The following is a 26,398-nucleotide window of genomic DNA, read 5'->3' as shown; positions in this document are numbered from 1 at the left end:
TGTAAAAGCTCAAGCATAAAAATGTGAAACATCTATTAACTCTTTTTTTAACGGATTTAACACACTTTAAAGACAAAAAAAGTATGTATTTCAGCCCCTTATACTTGGACAAGATTATTCCTGTCATGTGACAAAGGCAATATTAAACCAGAGAAAATGTCCAGTCAATAAATACGGTTTATCTTAGATTATGTAGTTCCTTTTTGACAGATTAAAACAGCTCACAAATACAGTCACCGTAGAACAAGAATTTAAGACAGTGCTTTGCGGTTCTGGAGAAACAAAAATGCAGACACTTAGTAGAATTGTGCGCAGATATCAGAATGATACGAAGATTAATTTCATGTTTTTTGACTGTCAGTTCTTTAGGCGTGAGATCCAAACATGGACATTTAGAAAAGCCTCATTCCATGTCCTTAACTCTTCGGCATATGTCATCGGTGAACTCTGAGCACTTAGAGTTTCCGCCAAGGTCTTTGGTCAGAAGCTGGAATGTATAAAAACAGGTCACAGATGTAAGTATCAAGATCTGTCTTGATGGTGGAAATTCATATTCATGCCCAAAGATCACTAATAATTGATCCTACCTTTTTGTCCCGTATGGTGTCGTAGCAGGAGGTCTCAATCTTTTTAGCGTAACCGTGCAGTCCCATGTGACGCAGCATCATGACGGCACTCAACAAAAGGGCGGTAGGGTTTGCCAGATCTTTGCCTGCGATATCAGGGGCAGTTCCGTGTACCTAACACACACAAGAATTATTATAAATTGAATGATACTAATTGATCACTCCATTGTAAAGATATTACAGCATCCAACACATACCGATTCAAATATGGCAACACCATTGGCTCCGATGTTCCCGCTGGGAGTGACTCCAAGGCCTCCAATCAATCCAGCACACAGATCACTGAAAAAAGACAAATCAAAGGCTGATGAGAGTTGCAGTCTAAAGATAATCATATCACGTTTAATATTATTATATGATGCTTTATACCGACTCACCTCAAGATGTCGCCATATAGATTAGGCATTACCAGCACATCAAACTGAGAGGGATCTTGCACCATCTAGTGAACAATCACAATGCAAAGATCTTAATGATTTGATGAAAATAAAGTGCCTACTGGGCAGTGTTGTGTGCAATGTATAACCAAGTAATTAATTTTCCCTTCTGTAATATAATTAGTTACTTCTGATGTAATAGCATTAAATACTTTATAAACTATAGAACAATTCTATATAAAACAATAGTGTATTTAGCACTAAAATTTAACATCTAATGTTAAAATGTATGTTTTTAAGGTAACCTTCTCCCTTTTAATACTTTGGTCAAGTCAAGAATAATTTATGTAATTTTATATTTATTTAAAAGAATTAAAAAGAGCAGTTTCATGACTATCCTTGTATTGTTCAACTGGTCGAGGTTGATTTGTGATTTAATAAGTAATAAGCAATGCAATACCTTTTTAGAGAGAGTAATTAGTACAGTAATCTAATTACACTGTCGAAGATGTAATTAGTAGCTAGTAATTATTAAATTTTGTAGAGTAACTGATCCAACACTGCTTCTGGGTCAATACACTGAGTGCTTAAAGGTGCAGCATGTAAGATTGACAGTGAGAGAACGACAGGAACGAGCCAATTGACAATGGACAGCAATGAGCCTTACACTGTTTGATGAGTTGATTTATGATGAGTTGATATCGCATTTTAATATGCTACCGTTAATAGAGATTTTTAGATGGGTGATGAGACTTTTTAGGTCGGGTAGAATCTGCGATCTCTGACCCAAGTTTGTTCACTGGCTTCCATGGCTGTAATATGCTTCCAACTGGCAACCTGTGGTGGCGAAATACTATTGGGTAAATTGGCAACGTGCGGTATGGCAAAGACCAAAACAAAAACAGACATTCTGACACAGAACGCACATTTCAAAGTAGAATAACTGGCTGTAGCAGATTGGTGCTTGGTATTTTTATGCTTTAGTACAGTCAAAAACTTACAGCACCTTAAAAATTCCCATTTTAATATTAATTAGATGAAAAACTTAAGTTGAATGAAATTAGAAATGTTGCCTTAGCAACTTGCGTCATATGTTAACTATGAAAAATGTAAAATGCAAGAAGTGATCAGGCCTAAACAGGCCCAAAGTTTTGTCAATGTTTTTTGTTTTGTTTTGGTCATCGCTGTTGTAATGTATTGGGAACCCAGAATGTGTATCCATCGACAGAAGCATGCATTAGCAGAACTTTGTCTGTCTGTTTTACGCATTGTTATTTTCAATAAACCATATTATAGATGCGTCGTCAGATTTAAGATGAACTGCGGTGCAAGTGCGTGCCGAACGGTATGGTTCGATTTTACTGAGAACCATTACACCCCTAATAAATATATTAAAAGAAGCACATCAAAAGCATTTCACAGTTGCAAGATAAGTAGAAAAGGCCTAACAAAAGAAGTTGTCTTGTATACATACATTGAGACAGACTGTATCCAGATACATCTCTGTGAATTTCACATCCTTGAAATTCTCAGCAACCTCTCTGCACTTCCGCAGAAACAGACCGTCAGACATTCGCCTAGAAGACATCACTGAATTCAGCATCTTTACATATTACAATTATTTGACATCCAATAAGACGTGTTACCAGTAAAAAAACTTCTGTTATATAATAATTTGTCAAAGTTACCGTGTGATTTGTGAGATTTCTAGTCGAGGTGAAACTCACATGATGTTGGCTTTGTGAACAGCCGTGACGCTGGCTCTCTGGTTATTTCTGGCGTACTCAAATGCATACTCTGCGATGCGTCTGCTGGCATCCTCTGTAATCAGTTTAATACTCTGCACAACTCCATCCACAATCTGATTCAGGTGAAAACAGAGCACATTTAATATTGTGGTAACCACAACTGATTTTGTTCAAACCACTTTATCCTGACAAAACCAAGTTTAGGTTTTAAAAAACAGAGTCAGGTTAGTTCATACAAAGGGGCAAGATATGATGACTGCTAAAACTATTGGTGTACTGCTATACAAAGATTTAAGTTTTGCACAACAAGTTTCATTCGATGGACTTGATCTATTAGGCAACTTAAGGTTTTATGTACACAACCGAATCATATACATTACCATTCAAAGGTTTAGGGGTTTTGAGAAAATTCAAGAAAAGTTATTTTTAAATACGTGACGCTTGGGATCATTCAGTGATATTTTTGCGTCTTCTTTTAAAAAGCTTGATGCCTCTCGCTATTCACTGCCATTATATGGACGAGTGCAATTGGGACATTATTATATATTTTTTTAATTCTCCTTTTGTGGTCCATAAAAGAAAGAAGGGCATATGGCATTAGAACAATACCAGGGTGAGTAACCGATCACTTAAGATGACTTAATTTTCATTTTAGGGTGAACTATCCATTTAATATTTTGGTGTAAACCATGATACATTTATTTAATGACCAGAAAGTTCAATTATTAAAGTATTTACCATCACTTTTGATCAATTTAATTTTAATTCATCCTTACAAAATAAATCTATTTATTTCATCCAAAAGAAAAATTGTACTGACCCCAAACTTTAAATGGTAGTGTACATGTTTAAACTTTGAATGACGTGAACAGACAAAGGGAAGATCGCATGAATGGAATGTGACGACCTGAAGGTAATATCACGTAACGCTTTGACACACTATGGAGTGGGACCAGAGACAACAGATTTATAACAACCATGTGGCACCTACCTAAAGAATAAACAGCATTGAAATATGAGCTTTGCCCACTGAATTCCCGCTAGCACTGCGCGAAAAACTGGTTAAGATAGCATTAGATGACAATAGCATGACCTTTGACATTTGTGAAGGGAGCCAATCATGACCTCAAAGGTCAAATGCCATCCTATTGTTGTATACTAGGCCTAAAGAACTAAAGGGGTATAAATGTATATATATAGTTGCAGGAAAAAGTACATGAACCCCATATCCTGATGTTAACCTGACTGAAACGCTTTGGCATGACCTTAAGACAGCGGTTCACACCAAATATCAGGAATACTGCTAAACTGAATCAGTTCAAAGTTTTCACAAAACAGTAGGCGAAAAATACCCAGATGACTGAGGGGCCGTTTACACAGAGCGAATGTCTCTGCTGATTTTCCATTGTTTTTCCAGATAAACATTCACTAGATGGACGTGTTTGACCACTGTGCTCACGTCTTTTGCAAAAAAAAAAAAAAAAAAACCATCTCTAGACCTTTGCGGGGTTTTTTTTTCATTCCACTGATCTGAGTCTCAAAAAAACATGTGTGAACCAGTCCTAACAACTTCTAGATTCTGAAGTGTGCATTCAATGGGCACTTTACTAACCCATGAGGCCACGGGAGAGGATTTGTGAATGGCAGTGAAGCGATGCAATTGACACCGAATGTCACATGACAGTGACTACATGACAGATGTGGTACATCTGAATTTCATTTATACTATATAGAACGTACTTTAACGGTCATAAAGCAAGTTTTAAAACCAAATGTAGTACCTACTATATAGTATGCAAATTCAGACGCAGATAACGTCTATTGGAGTGACCTAATTGGAAATCAGATTTGGATCTGACCTTTTAAATAATACATAAATCCACGTAAAATGTCCAAGTGTTCACATACTTTTTCCTGCAACTGCAGATCTCTGCAGCAGAAATCAAAAGAATAAGAACAACTAGCTCTGGTTTGGTTGAGTTACTGATTAAATAGTTTGAAATACAGATGGGCGCACATACATACCACGTGTTCAATCCCACTGTACTCTCCTTCTGTGTTTTCTCTGATGGTGACCAGATCCACATCGGTGTAAGGCGTCTTATAGCCCTCGATGGACACACAAGGACGCACATTGGCATACAGGTCGAAGGTCTTCCTTAGCAGCAGGTTCATGGACGGGTGTCCGGCAGCAATTGGCGTTTTCAGGGGGCCTGAAATATAATCGAAATTGACTGTGTGAGTTTCGTTAACACTATAATGATTTGACTGATGTGAGAGAGTCGACAAGTTTACCTTTTAATCCAATTTTGTTTTTGTCCATCGACTCTTTAGCCTCAGAGGGGATCATCCATTTGCCTCCAGGACCTTGGATGGCGGTGACGTTTCTCTCTTCCCACTGAATAGGGGCCTGATTGAGAAAAAAAGGTGACAATGTAGCTTTAAAGTTGGCATGAAACTAAGATCGCGATAGTATTTTCTTCCCTATTGTGACATATCGGAGTGAAATGGCTTCTCGAAAAAGAAAATTAGATTTTGTCCATCGGGAATTGATTGGATGGTTCTGGTTTGCTATTGGTCGATCTCATGTGAGTGACAGGTTGTCCTGCCCTCACACACACTCTGTCAGTTTAAATCTAGACTAAAAGCACATCTCTTAAACCTGGCGTACATAACAATTTCTATGATTCAAATTAGTTAAATGATTGTTAGTCTGCATAAACTAGATCAGCCGCAACCGGGAACACTTCCTATAACACCCGATGTACAGTATATACCTGAATATAAGACGAGGTTTTTGTCCTAAAAATAGGCTGAAAAATGTGGGGTCGTCTTATATTCGCGATATAGACAAAATCACGGGGGGGGAGGGAGAACGAACAATTGAATAAATATGAAATAGTGACTGAAACATGACCCATTAAGACAAATGATTTCGGCTATACTTGCATGTAAAATTAGAGAAGCAACATTCTGTGTTTAAATGAATTAAAACGCTGCTCCTCTCTGCCGCGCGAGACGCAGAGCGAGCGAGCGAGCGAGAGAGAGAGAGAGAGAGAGAGAGAGAGAGAGAGAGAGAGAGAGCGCAAGAGAGAGAGAGATAGAGAAAGGTGCGTTCGCGCGCTGGAAGAGAGAGAATGAATTATCACTGCAATTTTCAAATAAAATTATTTTCTGTTGAAAACCAGATTTTTTCCACAAAAATCTCTTTTGTCCCAAAAATAATTCTGGAAAATGGGGGGGTCGTCTTATATTCAGGGTCGTCTTATAGTCGGGTATATACGGTACTTAAGACGAACTGAATTGGAATCTACGCCAATATTACTCTCTCTGTTTATCCCGAGGTTACAGTAGTCAGCCGTATCCGGGCCGTATCCAGATCAGATTATGGACCTGCGCCTAGGCTCGACCACAACGCAGCCCTGAAGTGTCAGCAGAGATTGTGTCAACTAGACTCTCCCCTGTGAAGGCCTCGTCCACACGACAGCCAGTGGCACAGATCCTCAACAAACCCGTCTCCATATCGGCATTATGCATCTGATATTCAACCAGATGGAACTGCATTAAATATTCTGAATGCTCCGATCCAATTGACTTCTGACCTATAATGCTGCCTGAATCATAATCATACACTGCTCGTTCGTTGGCCAGAGGAGAACTGGTTTCTCCCAAGGTTCTTTTCTTCATTCTGTCACCTGATGGAGTTTTGGGTTCATTGCTACTGTCGCCCCGGGCTTGCTTAGTTGGGGACACTGTTGGATTACATATTTTATTAAATGTTTAATTTAGTTTTTCCACTGCAATAGTATATAAACTGATAAAGTTTAGTAGACTGATTTCAGGTGATTATGGAGTCTCCAGCAAAGAATCACTTTTCTTGCCAGACCTGTTTTCTCTATTGTGTTTTAAATAAGTCAGATCACTTGATTCTCACCTTTCGGAGCCCAGACGTTGAATCGTTAGGTTGATTGACTTTCACCTTTTGTCTTTAATGGCTCTGGGATGGCTCTTGGAATTGGAGTTCCTGGCTAGTATCAGCATGTGAATAGTTATGCTGATTCAATTGGACTCAGAGTAGGGTGTGTTCCCACTTCATTTGCATGCTTTATTCAGAGTTCCCGCCTCTATGTAATCCCTCCCCCTTGGAATGTATATAGCTACTATGTATAATGTTTTAGTCAGATCATGTTGGAAGTTTCTACAGCCGTGTACAGAGGAGTTCTCAATAAAGAATAACTTCCGTTGAACGCGATCCCAACTGTCTCCTGGTCTCTGCTTTGAAGAAAGAAAAACTTTACAACAGATGGTGCCTTGTGACCCGGATGGAGAAAAAGGAAACTCAAAGAACTGCATCTTGAAACTTCAAGCTCAAAGATCTCAACGAAGCTGACTGAGTTCCAGACTGAATCTTCTGAATCCAGATTGAAAACTTCAAGCTCCAAAAAGATCTCAAAGACTGAATTTTTCCAGACGGAATCTTTCTCTACAAATGAAAGACTCGGTGAGTTTCACTCCATTAAAAGAACCAATGCAGACCAGTACAAATGTTTTCCTCTGCGCCGTTCAGAGAAGTAGTTAACAAACAGCTGTAGAGTTTGGTTAACTAAAGATGAGCCTCTAAAAAAGTTTTTCTTTTAGAGATGAAATTTACCCCCTGTTGTTGGCAGGGAAGATTAACAGTTACATGTTAATATTGTGTGTATGCTCTTGCTAGAGAAGACCTATCTGTAAGCTAGAGAATTAGCTTTAGAATTAGATTTAGCTTCTTGTGCTAATAAGATTGTACCCTATGTTTGCAAGACAGTAGAGAGTTTTTTTAGTGTTTGTTTGTGGTAACAAAAAAATTCACAAAATGTTTAGGAAAAGTACTAGACAGATTACACCTTTTTGGACAGATAGTGAATTCAAGTCTTTGTTATCAGAGCACATGGACTCCATCGTGACTAAGCCAGTCAGATTGAATTTAACCAAGAAATTTGGCATTGATCCAGAGAAAGTGTGGTCAATTGAAGATTGCAAGAAAGTGTTGAGTGCATGTATCAGGAAGAAAAATCTGAAAGGCATCATCGGTTGTCACCGAGAATTTAGCTTATCCATTGCACAAGAACAAGCGCAGTGTATTGCTAAGTTGAAAGAACAGATCAAACAATTGCAGACTCAGGTGTCCTGTCTCAAGACAAACGTGGGCCATAACAAAGCCTCAACCAAATGTGATTTAGAAGACCAACAGTCAGAGGAAAGCTATCCTGATTTACAGTCTTTTGATAGTATAGAGGACAATGTCAATACAGATGTAAATGCAGTTGAAGTGTGCGTAGCTAGACAAAAGCCTCAGGGAAAAGGTGTTGATACAGTTCCATTTGCAACCCCCATATTGCAGCCACAAGCAATCAAAACATCTTTAGGTCCTAAAGAGATTGAGAGAATTGCTGAAAGTTTGCCATCAGTGCAAAGAAATTTTTCTAAGTTTAGAAGAGCATTGATCAGCAAAATGCGGCTCTATGATATGACTCTAGCTGAAGTCACCCAGCTAATATCACAGATCTTGACTGAGTCAGAATTCAATGATTTTGAAAGTGCTGTAAATAATTCTGAACTGCAACAGGCCAGTAAAGATGAATTAAGAGAGGAAGTTGTTAAAGTGTTAAAGAACATTGTTGGACCGAAAGTGGACTGGTCAAAGCTCACTAATTGTGTACAGAAGAAGGATGAAACTGTTTGTGAGTACACAGAACGATTCTGTCAGATCGCTGCCATTTACAGCGGAATTGCCGACACTCCAGAGAAAGTGTTAGGTCATAATGGTCCTCTAGTTCGCACATGGTCCGATGGTCTTTTGTCAGAACATAGAAATGCATTGCCTTTCTTAGATCTTACATGGTCAAATAGAACCCTGCAAGACAACTTGGACAGTTTAGCTATTTGGGAAAGAGACTTTGATGTCAAGGCAAGAGTAAAAATTGCAGCAGCATCCTTTAAGGTTAACTCAGAGAAGCCAAAGAAACGCAAAAGTCCTAGAGAAGCCAGTTGTTCTTACTGTGGCAAGCACGGACATTTTGGAAAAGAATGTCGAAAAAATAAAAATAACTTAAGACAAGTTAACAATGTTATGCAGCTCTTGCTACATTTGTTTGCTACTTTGAAGCAACCCCTCCCCTCGTCACTGGACTCGTGGGTAAGCTTTTTGAGGTGTTAACAATTTGGGCTGTGATTGCTTAATCTCCCCAGTAACTTACAACAAAGATGAAAGACTTATTTTTTTTTGTTTAATAGAACAAAAGGAAAGTGACTGTCACAGCCTTTGTTTGGGGGACATTCAGAAAACTCACAGCCATAAATGTTACACTGCAGAACACTACAATCAGACCTCCATGCTCTATATGATGTCTATTAAGACTGATGTTTCACTGGAGAATGAAAATGTGCCAATTTTCTCACACACTGTACAGTGTGTGCACAACACAGGGACAGAATAGGACACGGTTCAGTGAGGGCCCTGGAAAGAACTGACGCAACAGGCGTCGGGGGCCAATCCAGGGTGAAGACACTACCTCATAGGCCTTTCCTCATTTAGTCCATCCTTACCTCACTGGTCCATAGGTGTCAAATCAATTAAGAAATAGGGAAAGAATGAAACGACAACAGTACACTCTGAAAACGATAGAACCATTGTGTTTAAACTGCTACAACCGTAGTGTTTTGAAGAAATACTGCTCTCTGTTTTTCTGTTTTCTGTCTTACAGTGTGCAGATAAAACTTGATGGCTTTTTCAAGATCCATATGCAGCGACCGTCTCATCTGCATATGAAGCCCCAACCTCAAGAAGACAACCAGACCCACTGCTGAACGAACTATCACAAAAGAAAATGAAAAATACACAACGCAGAAAATTCACGGACCCTAAATTGCATGTTTGTTTCTGTGTCAGCATGCAATTACAGATGAACAACACAGAGCAAGTTATATGTGCCTGTAACTTACACCAGTTACAAGAATGAACTTTATGTGTCTAAATTTGTATTTTTGTGAGAGTTATTAGAACTCTCAAAGGGGGAAGTGTTGGATTACATATTTTATTAAATGTTTAATTTAGTTTTTCCACTGCAATAGTATATAAACTGATAAAGTTTAGTAGACTGATTTCAGGTGATTATGGAGTCTCCAGCAAAGAATCACTTTTCTTGCCAGACCTGTTTTCTCTATTGTGTTTTAAATAAGTCAGATCACTTGATTCTCACCTTTCGGAGCCCAGACGTTGAATCGTTAGGTTGATTGACTTTCACCTTTTGTCTTTAATGGCTCTGGGATGGCTCTTGGAATTGGAGTTCCTGGCTAGTATCAGCATGTGAATAGTTATGCTGATTCAATTGGACTCAGAGTAGGGTGTGTTCCCACTTCATTTGCATGCTTTATTCAGAGTTCCCGCCTCTATGTAATCCCTCCCCCTTGGAATGTATATAGCTACTATGTATAATGTTTTAGTCAGATCATGTTGGAAGTTTCTACAGCCGTGTACAGAGGAGTTCTCAATAAAGAATAACTTCCGTTGAACGCGATCCCAACTGTCTCCTGGTCTCTGCTTTGAAGAAAGAAAAACTTTACAACAACACTTAACATTCAACAATATTATTGATCTGCCTGCGTTGACACCATTGTATGAGAACTGAACTGAGCTGGACGATGACATCACTGTTTTCTCCAGAGCTGCTATATATATAAATGGACTAAATTACTAACTTCTTTATAACAAAAATGAACCATCACTGAACTTAAGCTGGACTATGACACTATTTTATTCAAGAGCTGCTTTACAGCCAAAACAAACTTTGTTGCATTATTTCCCTGTTATCACTGTACAGTCTGTATTATAAAAAGCGCTATATCAAATAAAGGTGACTTGACTTGACTAGACTAGATGTCGCAAGAGGGAGGGGAAGTTATTTTTGTTAAAGATTACAAGGGCACTACAATATTCCATTAAAAAAAAAAATCTATTTTGAATTCATGGTGACTTTAAATACAACTGCACTATTCAAGTTGAGGGCAAATATTTACACAAATGTGCTGAATTCTCTTCTAAGACTGAAAGCAGTGCACAAAAGGGGTTACAAGTATAATAGTCGCTCAATGCACTTGTTGCAACTTGCAGCCTAAGCTGAATTCCCGAAGAGTAAAACAACAGATCCGTACCTTTGCTGCTTCAAATATCTTCATTACTGCTGTGGAGATCTCCGGACCGATTCCATCTCCAGGAATTAACGTTACAGTTTGAATCTGTCAAAATAAAGCACAAAAATAAATAAATAAAATAATCAGAAATTGGAAAATTGTTCACAAGTATCACAATCTGGCATTATTTTTCTGAGGCATCTACATATATTTGAGGATTTCACAAGTGCCAAAAAGCCAACGCCTTTGTGTGTAACTTGCACAACTACATATTTTCTGCAGGCTGCAAAAATTAATGTTTGATGATTCATGCTTACCCCAAAGCTGAGCATGAAGCTTTTCTAAGTACTTGCCTATTGGATATGTAAAACTGACCATTTACCATCCCGTTTATTATATTGATGATTATTTAGAAAATTTTACTATATCTATACTTAAGGTCACTATATAATTGACTCTAAATTTCTGATATCAAATTCCATTTTCCTAATAGTTTTAACATATTAAAACTTATTAAAAAAACTGGTTTGGGGCAAATGATGTACTTAAATTACATTAAGTTTTGAAATTCTGTTCATGGTTAAGAAAAGTGAGCATTATACCAACCAAACTGGACCACAAACTACATTCATATGCATCATTCCTAGCTAAGAAAAATTAGTTCTAAGAACGTTTTTTGCTAGCGTTCCAATTAAGTTATATAAAAGTTATTTCTGAATATAGAAACATCCAGTTTTTAGAAAATGTTTTAAAACGTTTTTTTCTTGGTTCTGTGACCGTTAGAGAAACATTTCATCATTCTTCAAACATTATTGAAATGTTACTTTTAAATGTTCTCCTAACATTCTGAAATACGTAGTAGTAAAACGTTTCAGAAAAAAGTCCATGGACGATGTTATAAATGACGTTTGCCTGAGAACATTATAAAAGACTGGATAACTTTGACAGAATATTCTATTAGCGTTACTTGAAGAACATTTGATTTCCATCATATTTTTTTCTCTCCATACTATAAAAGTCAATGATGCCCCCCAACTGTTTGATTACTCATATTCTTCAAAATAACTTGCTTTGTGTTCAGCAAAACCGAAAATTCATACAGGTTTGGAACAACTTGAGGGTGAGTAAAAGATTTTTGGGATTACCATGGTACACGTAAAAAAAAAAAAAAAAAAAACATGGTACATCTTCAAAAATACTACAGATTTGTTAGTGTTATCCATATAGTTGAGTTAATTTGTAACTGTGTCACCACAAATTATGGTACAGCAGTGAGAGTTAAATTCAACTTACCCCTCTAGAGAAGGTTCTGGGCTGTGGGGTCTGAGTCTTTATGGCTCCTATTACACGGGACACCTGCAGAGGCGATTTCAAAGGTACAAACAGATCAATAACACTGGAAGATCAATCAAGCTGACACTACCAAATACACAAAGCACAAACATTCTATTGGCCATGCGATTTTAAAAAGCGCTGCGTTTAATGTGACTGCCACTATGGCTGATGTTCACTGAACACAGTAGCTTAAGAAGTTAATTAGACTGAGCCCGACTTAATCTGATCCCATTAACTCTGCATGCAAACTTTAAGTGTTTTGTTGAACAGAAAATGCAGCAAGTCCAATTAAGGCGACAAGCATGCAGAAGGTGAATTACACCAGGGACCATCCTGAAGCCAAAAGATTAAACCAATGCAAATCTTTGCCAATTATCTACGTGATTAGGTGTTAGTTATTACTCATCCCTGGTGTAAAATGAGGGGTGTAGTTTCACAAATCTGCATGGTCAACATTTCAAGTATGAACATTCAGTTTAAATCAGCCTAAAACTTTAACGCTACTGGTCACTGATGATCAAACACAAATGACAAGTATTTTTTTTTAAAGCAAACCCTTCAAAAAAAGACAGCATATCTGATGGGGACATTACTAGGAATTTTTTTTTTTTTTTTTTTTGGAGAAAGCAGTGTACTGTGAGAGAGCGATGCCATAAAATGGTGAACCAAAACGTATTTGGACATTTTCCACAAAAAAATATCAAAATGATTTTTAATTCAGAAAGGCACTCAAAAATGAATGAATGTCATTTAATTTGGAGGGACAGAAATCTCTCAGATTTTATTAAAAATATCTTAATTTGTGTTTCGAAGATGAGGAAATCATGAGGCTGAGTAATTGAAGACAGAATTTTGACCTATAATTGGAATTATTTTTGGTTGAACTACCCCCCTTACAAAATACAAATATTGCTCATTATAAAACAATATATAGAGATTCAAAATTAAGAAAATAGTAGACTAAGTTTTTGACACCTCAGGTAGACTTCTTACCAGGCTTCTTTCCCTTGTAAGAAAAGTAGTTAGTTTTGAGAAACGTTAGAAAGTTAGTAGTATTCTTTTTTTTTCTTTAAGATGCCAGAATGTGTTTCATATTTTGCAATAACATTCATACATTTTTGAACACATTTAGAGCCATCTGTGGAAATAATAATTCATTATATAATGATTTAAAGAGCTAATGTCTCCCACCATATGCACAGCTATTTTACATTTCCTCCTTCTAATATAACGGTTCTTCTGCATGCTTGTCATGTCCTTATCACTTATATCCATGATTGTATGTTCTAGATTCTAGAAGAACTATAACATTAAGTTAATAATGGAAACTCATAAATGAAGTCGTGACATTGGTCAGCTCTTGTTACTGCATTCATGAAGCCAACATGTCGAGGTGACCTTCATCCACCAGCTGGTGGATGGTAAGTTTGTTGGCGTTAATGGATCTCCTTGCTGATGTAAATCAGCTAAGCTCATTTATAAACTATCTCACCGTGACTATTTTAATGTCCACGTCAGATTTGCCATCTTTAATGACTATAATAAGCCACTGCAAGCTAACGCGTTAAAGCTAACTGACTGAACTGAGATGCGCGTCTTACTTCCGGAGTCCCGCTCGCGTCACCTATCCGCACGCCGAATCTCTCGAGAAGTTTTAGGAGCTGAAAAGGCAAGAATGTCGTTTTAAATTACCACAACCTGACCTTGCTGCCTTACTAGCTGAGTTTATTTACTCTTTGGACTATTAAACACAATAGCGTGTGGATGGGGGATGACTGCAGTGGTGTTGAACATCTGTGGCGTTTGACACGGGCGTGATTCAAAACACATCGTCTTATTCACTTACACTCATCACTCATATGTGTTAAAAGACTAGTATATGAGTTGACTGGGAGCTGTTAAAATGTGTTAAACATGTAAGTGCCTGTGTGAAGGGCATGCAGTGCAGGGCCGCTGTGGCATCTCTAATGCAACGCAACGTTGTTTTTTCAGCGTACGGTAAGTATATACTTGCATGCATAGTACACAGTCATATCAGGCATAACAGCACACAGACTGCTATAATCTGAGGTTTGTCACATAATAGAGTCCTTACCGTTGACCTCCATGCGTTTCCAGCCATCCTGTGCTAATCGTGATCTTGCGACTACTACTAACTCAATGCAGCGATCCGGTGTCTCATCCTCCGCTATGAGGATCTCGGGTTGCCAGATTTTTCCTAGACTAGTATGCTTTACCTTGCGGCAGGGGTTTTCAATCTTTAGATGCCACGGACCGCAAAATATGACCATTCTGGTGCGAGAGCCTTAATTTGTAGCAATATATTTTCATGCATAAATACCAAATTATTTGTATTTTATTTATTTTATATAATTTTATAAAGTTAGGCTATATTATTATGTGTTTCTACTCATCATGCATTGTTTGTTTGTTTTAAATCAAATTAATGAATTACATTTTTTCATTTGTGAGTTTAATCATATTTTTATAGTTTATTTATTTTTATTTATATATATATATATATATACAAAAATACACTTTGTTTCTCTAAACACAGAGTTATATTTATATTTATGGATTTATATTTGTGGATCTCTATTTTTTTAGTCTATGATTTTTGGGAAATGGGGATTTAGAAAATTACCTGGCAACCATATGTGCAGGCCCACTGATCTGCATGTAGCCAGAGCCCGTCTACGGAGAGCCTTGGCACTTCCTATTAGCCCCATTGTATCGATCTTGGTTGCAGTTCCATTAGAATTCCACTGGAGGTGATCGCGGGCGAGTGCAGACTGAATGGGAGTCTATGGGGCTAGACGGTTAAATGTGTCTCTTTCACCCGATTCCCGTTGAGAAATCTCAGATTTTATTGTAGGTTTTGCAAGTTCAACATGGGTTATAGGGCGAAAGTTGAATGAACGAGTACTTATTTCTTTTCGATTTCTTACAGGTTGAGTTGTTGTTGCCCATTACACGCTAGCATTCTGCTAATGACGTCAGCATTCTGACGTCATTGACATTTTAAAAGACTTTTTAAACCAAATAAGTGACTCTAAAAAATCTAACACCCAGCAATGTGTAATTTATTTGCATCTCCTTTCAAATACAACATTCAAATTACTAGACAAAAAAATTATATCCTGAGAAAAGTGGATTTTGAGGGTTTTTCTCCATAGACCTCCATTCATTCTGCACTCGCCTGCGAGCGCCCCCGCATGGACAGAGACGTGTTACTGCAGCCAGTCCAGAAACCGGAAGTAAGCAGAGAGTGCCAATTCTCTTCCTATTAGACATTCTCTGATGTAGCTGTAAAGATGAGAAATCTGACATGAACTCTCAGCATGAACGTACATGCTTTTGTTGCACTCCCCCTACTGCACTGGATGTCACTTTACATTTTCCAGCCCCCCCTCCCCCCTTTTCTTTTTTTGCAACGTGACTTTTCTCCCCTCATGATCAAAACGTTTTTTTTTTAGTGAGTGAGTAACCTTTAGGATAGAAAATAATTCGTAAGGTAGGCAACTTTTGTCTAGTAGACCGATGCATGTATAGACCACAAGATGGAGATGTTTTCTTGAATGTGTTCGCAACGACATTTTATACCTTATTTGTGCAAAATTATATAGTTCAATCAAAAATGAAAGTTCTGGCATCATTCAGGTCATTCTGCCGTTTGTATCCCATGTAAGACAGAACGACTTTGTCTGAAACAACATGTGTGGGTGAGTACTTTTTTACATTACTTGTAAGATGAATAATCATAGACACAGGGATATCTGGCATGAATGTATCATACTTTATCCAACAAAATGTAAATGCAAAGATGCAAAGCTGATCATATTATGTCATACAATTTAGATGTATTTTAAAACAAAAAGCTGCTTGAGCAAAGAAAAAGAAATACCATATGAAAAGCAATGTACAAAATTTTTCCACGTTAGGCATAGAATAAAAAGGCAAAAAGCATTCTCTAAAAATTGTAAACAAGAAGAGCAACATGGGAAAGCATCAGAGGTGGTTAATAAACAATACTAATGGTACACAATAAGTGCATTACCATTAGGAAATATACAAATAGCAGCATTTTAAGCATAATTTAAAGCATAATGTTAAATACAGCATTGTTTTAGGAGTGCAAAGAGGAATTGTCTTGATTCTGAACATCCTGAGACAGTGATCAAATTGGATTAGGGGTAACTACAGTATCAGTCTCTCTAAACCAGTGGATCTCAACCATTTCAAGACCCCCAATTGTCCCCAACGATACTTGAAGGCCCTCATCACTCACAATGTAATTAAATATAGTGCTTTAGAGCTTAACATAACTAGAAAGATGTACATTGATGAGCCAATACATTATGACCAGTCACAGGTGAAGCGAATATCATTGATCATCTACAAGGCCACAAATCAAGTTCTAGGGTAGATTAGATAGTAAGCAAACAAGGCGGAAGTACACGTTTTTTGGCGTGTTCACACTGCAGGATCTAGGAGCAATTTCAGTTCTAGGAACTCCTTTTGGAGGAACTAATTTAACTCCTACTTCAGAGTAGGGTCTAAACCAGCACTATAGGAACTACCAGTGACATTAGTGTACGCTGATTGGCCGAACGCACGCAAAACGCCAGCACCCGCCATTTTTTAAAAAGCTATGTAAAAACACAGATTATAGCCTATATATTTTCTCCAGAAACTAACTCTACGAACATGGAAAACAGTGATGGATGGACCTCTTAAACTTTACGCTAAGGAGAAAAATCCAATGCAACTTTGAGGAGACCAAGCAAAGCATGATTATGTATTTCTGCTCAGCTAGTAACACTGGAAATAAACCACACAGCATACGCTAATGCCTTTTCATATACCGTCTACTTTCTGTATAGAGCTGGTAAGTCCCGCCCATCCGTAAAACCCCAAGTGGACCTCTAGGTTGAAAAATCGTCAATGCAAGTGAATGGGAGAAAATAATTATTTTCTGGTCCCGTTTGAATTGTGCCATGAATGTGAACATATGTTGTCTGTGAATTTTTTATATAACTTTTCATGTTACGAGTTTGACAGTATATTGAATGATTCTTCGGCTAGCAGTTGTGGAAAAGACATAATGAGAAAGACTACATGTCGCCTATGTGACGTCACCCCACAAAGTTGACTTACCCGTGGTTTTCACCAACTTCAACGATTTTGCTCTCTCCCTGAAAGAAGGAGGTGAAGTGCACCAAAGACACAGACATGTTTAGCGGGATCCGTGAGCTAGTGCCCGTGTGCGAGTGGTGGTGACATTTCAAACGCGTCGAGAGTTGTAATCCACAAAGTGCTCTCACACAAAGTCTAACGGTATCAAACTTCTACCCGCTAAATTGTAGCATTCTTTACACGAAAAGTTATATTAAAAATTCACAGACAACATATGTCCACATTCATGGCACAATTCAAACGGGACCAGAAAATAATTATTGTCTCCCATTCACTTGCATTGACGATTTTTCAACCTAGAGGTCCAGTGGGGTTAGCGGAAGGGGCGGGACTTACCAGCTCTATAACAGTTCTATCTAATATCGTATTAGACAGGACTGTTAGGCTGATCTTAAACTGATGAACACGGAGAATGCGAGCACTGTGTGCTCAGGCTCTGGGTGGTGTTCTCATCGCTGTCAAAATAAAAGTCACAACAACAAGTGTGGCTTACATCACTTCAGACTGGGTCAGATTATCTCTGAAACGGCAACGCTTGTGGGTTCATCCCAGTCAGCAGTGGTGAGAATTTACCAACAGTGATCTGAGGAGGGACAAACCACAAACCGGTGACAGGGTGTTGGTCACCCAAGGCTAATTGATGCACAAGGACAACGAAGGCTATCCCGTCTGGTCCGAGCCAACAGAAGGTCTACTGTGGCACAAGTCACACAAAATGTTAATGATGGTTGTGGGAGGAATGTGTCACAACACACAATGCATCTTATTCCGCTGCGTATGGGGCTGCGTAGCCACAGACCAATCAGAGTGCCTGTGATGACCTCGTCCACCGTCAAAAGCACCTACAATGGGCACGCGAAGCGTCGTAACTGGAACTTGAAGCAGTGGAAGAAGGCTGCCTGGTCCAATGAGTCCTGTTTTCTTTTATATCACGTGGACAGCCATGTACATGTGTGCCGTTTACTTTGGGAAGTGAAGGCACCAGGATGCACAATAAGTGGGACGACAATAAGTCAGTGGAGGAAGTGTGATGCTCTGGGCAATGTTCTGCTGGGAATCCCTAGGTCCAGCCATTCATGTGGACATAAATTTGACACGTGCCGCCTACTTGTTGCAGACCAAGTACACCCCTTCATGACAATCAATGATGTTCCCTGATAGCAGTGACCTCTCCCAGCAGAATAATGCACCCTCTCACACTACATACATTGTTTGGAATTGTTTGAGGAACATAATGAAGAGTTCAAGGTGTTGCCCTGGCCTCCAAATTCCCCTGATCTCAATCCAATTGAGCATCTGTGGAATCTGCTGAACCAGCAATTTTGATCCACGGCGTCTCCACCTCTTAACCTACATGACTTGAAGGATCTTGATCCTGGTCTTGGTGCCAGATACCACAGGACACCTTCAGGGGTCTTGTGAAGTCCATACCTCGAGGGTCGGTACTGTTTTGGCAGCATGCGGAGAACCAACAACATTTTAGACAGATGGTCATGTTTTGGCTCATCTGTGTATCTTCGAAATAAAAAAATAACCAAATACAAAGACATATCTTGATTTTGTTGTTGTTTTAGCTTATTTTCAAGTCATCTGAGCCCCCCTTATAAGTTCATTGCAGCACCCTGGTTGAGAACCACTGCTTTAAATGGTGGTAAATCAGAAAGAACTCTCAAGTATAGTTACAAAAAACTAAACCCTCACACTGCAGGCAACACGGAGCATTTTGGATTTCTGGCACCGGTGATGCATCAAGCTTATGGACATTTAAAAATACATAGAAAAAGCTGTGGAAAACAGATGCATTCTTATGGAAACATAATTAGATGGAGAAATTCCCAGATTCAAACGGCATACTGCTTTGGTTGGTTCTTGAGGCTGAAGGTCCGTTCGTTTTGTGAGATCACATGTGCTGCTCGACTATTCAGGAGCCTGCATTCATGAAGAACATCTGTTGAGATGGTTACCGAAAGCATATTAAATCAATGCTTTGGAAGTGTGACTGCTGATGGTGTGTTTAAAGAATGTTTTAGAAAATTATTATGATTAATGTACATGAGTTTAGCCCATACCACTGAACTGTTTATAGGCTTCATCAACAATGGCATTGTTTGATCTCTTTATCTCCCAAAAACCATCATCCACCCAAGGTTTGGTCTCTGGCACCTCAGGCAGTTGGCCATTTTTATACATCCCTGCTACAAATGAAAGAAAAAATAATAATTATAGAACATTTAGATATGTAGGCAGTCTCTCATAAATGCAGAGTAAAATCATTATTTTTAAAAGTAATGAAGTAAAATTTTATTAAAGGGGTCATATAATGGTACATGCACTTTTACAAGTTTATTATACTGAAATGTGTGTTGGCAGTGCCTGTACACAACCATCATAAAATGATAAAAATCCATCCAGTGTTTTTTTTTATCTTCTTATATGTTTCCTCCTGTCTCAAATCAAGCTGTTCAATATTTTGACGTCACAATATCGACGCCCCTCCCAATATAATAATGAACACGCAGTCATATTGATGATGTTTCTAAATCCGTCCGTAGCTGAAGACGCAGTGGCTGAGTTTGTTTTCGAAGGGAATATTCCCCACGATCAACGTCAATGCTGTCATGTTTGCGCGAATCATTTCACCAGACTGCTTTACAAACGAGGGTCAGTATAAAGCTGGATTTGCTAAGAAGCTGCTCCTGAAAAAAGGATGAGTACCAACTATTCGTGTTCCTGCTGCACCTCCAGAAGAACTGAAGTGAGTGTAACGTTTTATTGACCCTTATATTAATCTTTAATCTTTGCTTGCTTGCACGCTTCACGATGAATGTGGTTATTTTTACACTCAGGGTACATTATGGCATGTTTTCTATGTACAACGTTTTCAATATAATTCATAATTCCACGTTTATAATGAACGACGCGTTATTGTATTACAAACGGTGTACGCACAGAACAAAGGAGGGGGGGGTGAGCAAAGCTCATCATTTAAAGACGTATGCACTGAAACGGCGTGCTGAAAACAGAGCTGTTTTTGAGCAGGTAAAATTAGTGTTTTCTTACAATACTAATGAGAATTTTTAATTAAAGTATATTACAAACTTTTAATTTAGACCCTAAAGAATCATATTAGCTTGTGCAAAAATGACATTGTATGACCCCTTTAAGAAAAAGAAAAATGCTTGGGGTCTGTAAGAACAGAAATAAACTCTTTTAAATGAAACAAAAGATTCTCCTCCAGAGGAAGGAGTGGAAGGAATCACCACCTCCTGTTTCAGAGAAGATCCCTCCATCTCTGGGTCGTCCATCTCAAGGCCGCTTTGATGGACATTGGGGGGTTTAGCGGTGGGACAGGCTGCGTCGCTTTCCCGCTGTGGGCTCAACATTGCAACCGGGATATTGTTTTTGGCAGTGCCGGAGCAGGAGGACCCCTCTGACAAGCAGACGGGTCCAGTCCTCGGCAGCCAGGTGGTGGTGGTATCACGCCAGGGCAAGATGTGTCTGATGGCCTCTGTCTGCTTTTTGACTGCCGGACAAAGTCCTCTACAGTCTCGCAGAAGAAGCCATCTTGCGAGATGGGGGGCGCTGAGAAAGCGCACTTTGTCGGCATCCCGCATCTCTGCAAGGTTCAGCCAGAGATGACATTCCAGGACCACCAAGGTGGACATTGTCTGGCCGAGGGCCCGCACCGTGACAGTCGCTGTGCGCATTTCCTGCATCAACCCCAGTTCAGAACTACCCTCATGCACTTATTTGAGTGCTTTGGCCTGATGTACTTGCAGGATGGCCATCGCATGCAGGTTGGAGGCGGCCTGTCCAGCGGCACTGTGAGCCTTAGCATCCAGGGGTGACATCAGCTTACAGGCCTTGGACGGGAGCCGCAGACTGTTTCTCCAGTTGGCGGCACTTTATGGGCACAAGTGCATCGCAATAGCAGGTTCCACCTGTGAAATCTCCACGTACCCCGCAGCGGCCCCACCATTAAGGGTAGTGAGATTCGAGGAGGCCGTGAAGCGGCTTTGGCCAGTAAAAGGTGCCTTCCACGACTTCTGGATCTCCTCATGCACCTCCAGGAAGAAAGGCACTGGGGCAGCATAAACACAGGAACTAATCGTCCAACCACGAGTGTTCAGGGCAAGATGGAGGGTTTCACTCGAGCCTGATGCCCGCGGCGGCCCGGGAAAGCATGGCCGTCAACTCTTAATCCGACTCCTTGTGAGCGACCACCCCAGAGGGGGAGAGCTCAGCCTCATATACTGTACATCCCTAGAGGACTATAGCCCACTCTCTGATGCAGGAATCGACATCTGGTCCTCGGCCAGAGCACTGAATGACACGTTGGGTCCGCCATGGGAGGGACCCGTGTCATCCAGACGCTCGGTGGCACTCGACATGCTGGAGGACTGGATTGGTGGAAGAGCTCCCACTGTAACCCTCAGATGTCCCAGAGTGTTAACCACCGTGGCCCTGTGCAGAGCAGAGGAACCGGGCTGGGTAACAGCAGATCGCAGTGTTGCCATGGTCATAGTCTCACAATGACGGCATGAACCATCCAAGAGCGCCATCCCAGCATGCTTGCGCCCTAGACCTGTGAGACAGCGATCATGGCCATTAGTCGAGGCCAGGAAATTACCGCATCCAGGAATACACGGACGGAAAGCCATCTTTAAAAAGACGCTTGCTCGCTCTTTTAGGGACATCTGCTCTTTTACAACAAAGCACCCAGGGGGGAATCGCTGCACTTAACTGTGCACTCAGTAACTGGGGAAAGACAGCTGAATGTGCCATCGATTCTTCCAGAAATCTGCTCTTTATAATGCTCTTTTAGCTATGGTGACTGGAAGAGTGATCGCCGTTTGCAACCACTTAGCTACGAACCAAAAATCTTATGTATGGATGCATCTTATATACCTGTATGTACAGGGGAGTGGCTAGGCATGCAAATTCCACTCGCCAATTTCATTTCATCCATTTTTCTAAAATTCAGAGGTGATTTGGGCTCCCAAGTGAGACCCCATTTATCAGTCGACATAACGTCAAATCAAATGTGACTGACAGAAAGGGAACAGCATTTGAAATAGAAATCTTTTGTAATATTCTAAATGTCTTTACTGTCCCTTTTGTTAAATTTAATGCATCCTTGCTAAATATAAGGTTTTCTTTTTTGTGTTAAGCATATTATCATATTATACACAAAACTGCAGAGTAAAAAATTAAACACAAGTGCATCACAAGTGACAGTTTTTCTATTAAAATCTTTAAATTCCAACAAGTACCTTTAATAGTATCATCAATGTCTTTGCATAGTTGATATAAGTCACTTCCACGTCCCACCACCCTTTCACCTTAAATAACACATTAAAAGAGAACATGATAACTTGCTAGACTGAGTACAACATTTTCTGAAAAGAGTGTTTAGCAAAATAAAGTGAAAAACTCACCATCTAGCACTTTCAAGTTTGAGAACATTTCTAGAATAATAGTCCGGTATGATGAACTCTTGCAGACTGTAGCAAAATAAATAAGAATGAAGAAATGTTTTGAGTGCCAACAAGATTTATTAAATTAAAGCCAGAAACCTGCTAACCTGGATTGGTGTAATTATAGGTGTTGTCCTTCAGTCTGATGCTCTCCAGCTTTCTTAAAGACTTGAGTGCATGAACATTATCAACACTGTAGGTGCAAATCAATTTGTATCATATAGAAAGGTGGATAGGAAAGCAGATAAATATGAGTAGCTAAAAAAGATGGCTTACCTCGGTATCACATTACCAGCAACATTCAAACTCTGTAAACTTTCACAGCTGGAAAGGGGTTCTGAGAAGAGACATGATCAACTCTAAAAGTCAGATATAATAGCACTGATTTTTATATACCGTGTAATCAGATTAAAGGGGCTATATAAATACATTTCATGTATTAATCGCTTTTTTTATTGCCAATGTGTGAACAGCTTGTAACGAAACGAGACCTTCCCAGACTTCCTAGGTTGTCTATGAAAGCCTGTAGAATGACTTCTATGTAAAGAAGTCTAAATGTTTTGCCAGGAAAATCATTAGAAATGAATGCCAAGAAATCAATTGAAATTAATGATTCCAATGTAAAGGATAATGCTGAAAGAGCTAATAGAAAAGGGATTAATTCAAACTAGTGTCTCACATAGCCAGAAATATTTAGTCTATAGTCTCAAATATACTTTATAATCAAACTATCACAATAGTGTATTTAATTACCTCATCTGTCGACATGGGTGAATTGCAGAGCTAGTGCAAACATATCCACATCGCTATGATCAGAGGCTTTCCTAACTGTCATTTTTGTTGTGTGTTTATTTTTTATTGAGAGGAAAGCGTGCTGCACATATTTACATATTCATCTAAACATCGCTCTTATTAGCATAAGTTGCTGGTTCATTTAACAGCCACCGATTTTGCTAATAACAAGGCTTTCTGAATTCTACTGATAGCCTCTTTAAGGTTGAAATAATCATTACCTAAATTTGAGATTCTATTAGCTGACAAGTTAAGAACGACAAGTCTTCGTAGAGGTGAAAGAGGCCCCAGATTTGTGATGTTATTTCCAGAGAGGTCCAGCCTCTCCAGGTTTACACACTCTCCTATACATCCAAGATCATAAATTCCTGCCAAAAAAAAAACAAAAGCAAGATTGTGTTTATGTGCGACTGTGAGAATGTATTCAGCAAAGACACTACAGTGTTGTCTTACCTAAATTCCTCAGTTTAAGAAACAAGATGGACTCCAAATCGAACTCCCCAGTGCGGGATTTCAGGAGCACGGTTGTGATCTTTGCACATTCTGTATCTGGAATATAAGAAGAAAATGTCCGAACAGTATTAAAGCTATTTGTGGTGGGTTCAGTATTTTCTGTGGGGAGATTATAAATGTGGCTCTACATGATTCATGGTGATTACAGTTTTAATCTCCTTTTATGTGTCGCTTTTCTTTAACTCTTAAAGACTGGATTACAGCCGCAGATCCCTCTGGGTTTAATGCAAATATTAATTTTTCATGCTTACATATACACACACAAAAGCACATAACAAAATAATTAGGCCTAAATTGAAAATGAAAACGGGAAATATGAAAAATAAAGCTAATTCAAAATATTAATAAAAACCAGTACAGCCTATAAATAACACTAAAACAACACTTGGGATGTTTATGGGATTGGTTTCCTGTAATCCGGCACTCTAAAAAGGTGAAATATAGAAAATAGAAATATAACAATAATCTCACTTAACCTAACTGAATTGCCTTGGATATAATAACATCTATACTAATCAATTTTTAAGTCGACCATGGCAACACGCACAGCACCCACTTGAAAAAAGACTTTTGCGAGCTAAAATATAATAGCTGAAATTATGTGGATACACTAAAAGTTGTCGCAAACCAACAGTTGGTTTAATTAACAGAGGCGAAGCATGTGTTTAATGAACCCTAATTCAGTGCACATACGGAGCAACAAGCGAGTAATTCCCTTAAGGAGACGCCATGCTGTTTTACTGAAATTATAATGCAAGGCTGCATTCATTATGCTGCCAAACAATGAAATATCCGGCAAAATATATCCAATAAAAATACATGTAAATTTAGTACCAGATGTACCTTTGTGAATCAGCACCACAGTGTGTGGACAGCTACCGCGGCTAGCACGCGCTATGGTTTAAAACACCGTTTATAATTAGCTACTCACCATTGTCCTTTTCCCTCTTAGAGTCCATGGTCGCTGAGATTCATGCAGTCACTCGCAGATTACAGCATGGGATGGATGTTTTGGTAATAAATGCTTGTGGGCATTTACAGCACGGGCAGATCTGAGCAGGTGTGACTGTTAGCTCTCTCCGGCTAGCCTGAGCCTCACTGTAATGTCTGCCCTATATAGCGATGATTTTAATGCGGGGATTGTTTGCCCCCCTGCTTTACGGCTCCGATGGTTTTCTTCATTTCAAACGTTCTCTTGGTTTAATTAACGCGCGGGATTAATTATTTATTTAAAGTTCACACCAGCCGGAAGTTGCCCTTTCAGCGTTTTTGTGTGCTTACAATGGTTACTAGGATATTGTCATGGAAACTGGGAATGGAATGTAACTTAGAATTTTTCTATTATGTAAAGTTTGTTATAATGGAATAAGTATAAAGAAACATTTGCCCAAAAACTTTAGCGAAACATTTTGTTGATAGTTTTTATAAATGACACTGTTTGTTTTGAACCACGAGTGACTTGCTTTTCTTTAAAGACGGTTCTTTAAAGTGGAAAAAAAAAATATTTAGCTCTATTAAAGGGATAGTTCACCCTAAAAAGAAACTTTTGTCATTGCTTACTTACCAAACCTGTTTGAGTTTCTTTCTTCTGTTGAACACAATTCTGAAGAATGTTGGTAATCAAACAGTTGATGGACCCTATTGACTTCCGTAGTAGGAAAGAAAAATACTATGGAAGTCAATGGGTGCCGTCAACTGTTTGATTACCAACATTCTTCAAAATATCTTCTTTTGTGTCCAACAGAAGAAAGAAACTCATACAGGGTTGGAACAACTTGAGGGTGAGTAAATTATGACAAAAGTTTAATTTTTGCGTGAACTATCCCTTTAAAACGTTTTTCACACTAAGAAAACAAATGGTTATTTTAATGACTATTCACTGAAAGGTTCTTTGGGGAAACAAAAATGGCTCTTCTATGGCAGTGTGATTGTTTAGAATATTTTAGTTAGATTTTGTGTGTGTTAAGATTTGTTTTGTTTTTATTACTAGGCTACTGTACATATAGAGATAAATTCAGGTTGATTGGGATACTTTTTGCTATTGAGATGACTGGGATGACTACATTGAGATGACTACATTTATTACTAGGCTAAATAAAACGTATATAATATAATATAATATAATATAATATAATATAATATGTGACCCTAGACCACAAAATCAG

General features: G+C 38.9%; 2 protein-coding genes across 3 annotated transcripts; both read right to left on the bottom strand.

Annotated features, from left to right (window-relative positions):
• Positions 1–159: 159 nt before the first annotated feature.
• idh3a (isocitrate dehydrogenase (NAD(+)) 3 catalytic subunit alpha) lies at positions 160–14,549 on the bottom strand. 2 transcript variants are annotated; one of them, XM_081356286.1, is made up of 12 exons: positions 14,351–14,456; positions 13,857–13,916; positions 12,214–12,276; positions 10,942–11,025; positions 5,047–5,161; positions 4,777–4,964; positions 2,731–2,864; positions 2,478–2,580; positions 1,004–1,068; positions 824–908; positions 588–740; positions 160–487 (listed from the first exon to the last, which is right to left on the bottom strand). In XM_081356286.1, exons 1-12 carry the CDS (start codon positions 14,375–14,377, stop codon positions 404–406), a joined length of 1,161 nt encoding a protein of 386 aa, XP_081212412.1. In that variant the 5' UTR covers positions 14,378–14,456; the 3' UTR covers positions 160–403. The 2 variants fall into 2 exon arrangements, with proteins under 2 accessions (XP_081212412.1, XP_081212413.1); XM_081356287.1 differs by lacking the exon at positions 13,857–13,916 and having other exon boundaries at positions 14,351–14,549.
• Positions 14,550–18,983: 4,434 nt separating this feature from the next.
• Positions 18,984–25,323, bottom strand: lrrc61 (leucine rich repeat containing 61). Its single transcript, XM_081356294.1, has 9 exons — positions 25,165–25,323; positions 24,174–24,269; positions 23,942–24,088; positions 23,205–23,265; positions 23,036–23,121; positions 22,890–22,955; positions 22,725–22,793; positions 19,521–19,646; positions 18,984–19,399 (listed from the first exon to the last, which is right to left on the bottom strand). Exons 1-9 carry the CDS (start codon positions 25,190–25,192, stop codon positions 19,293–19,295), a joined length of 786 nt encoding a protein of 261 aa, XP_081212420.1. The 5' UTR covers positions 25,193–25,323; the 3' UTR covers positions 18,984–19,292.
• Between the last annotated feature and the right edge of the window lie 1,075 nt (positions 25,324–26,398).

This window comes from Scardinius erythrophthalmus (genome assembly GCF_964197995.2).
Source record: "Scardinius erythrophthalmus genome assembly, chromosome: 24".
Lineage (NCBI taxonomy): Eukaryota > Metazoa > Chordata > Actinopteri > Cypriniformes > Leuciscidae > Scardinius > Scardinius erythrophthalmus.
The sequence above is the reverse complement of the archived record's forward strand: the minus strand, read 5'-3'. Positions and strand labels throughout refer to the sequence as shown.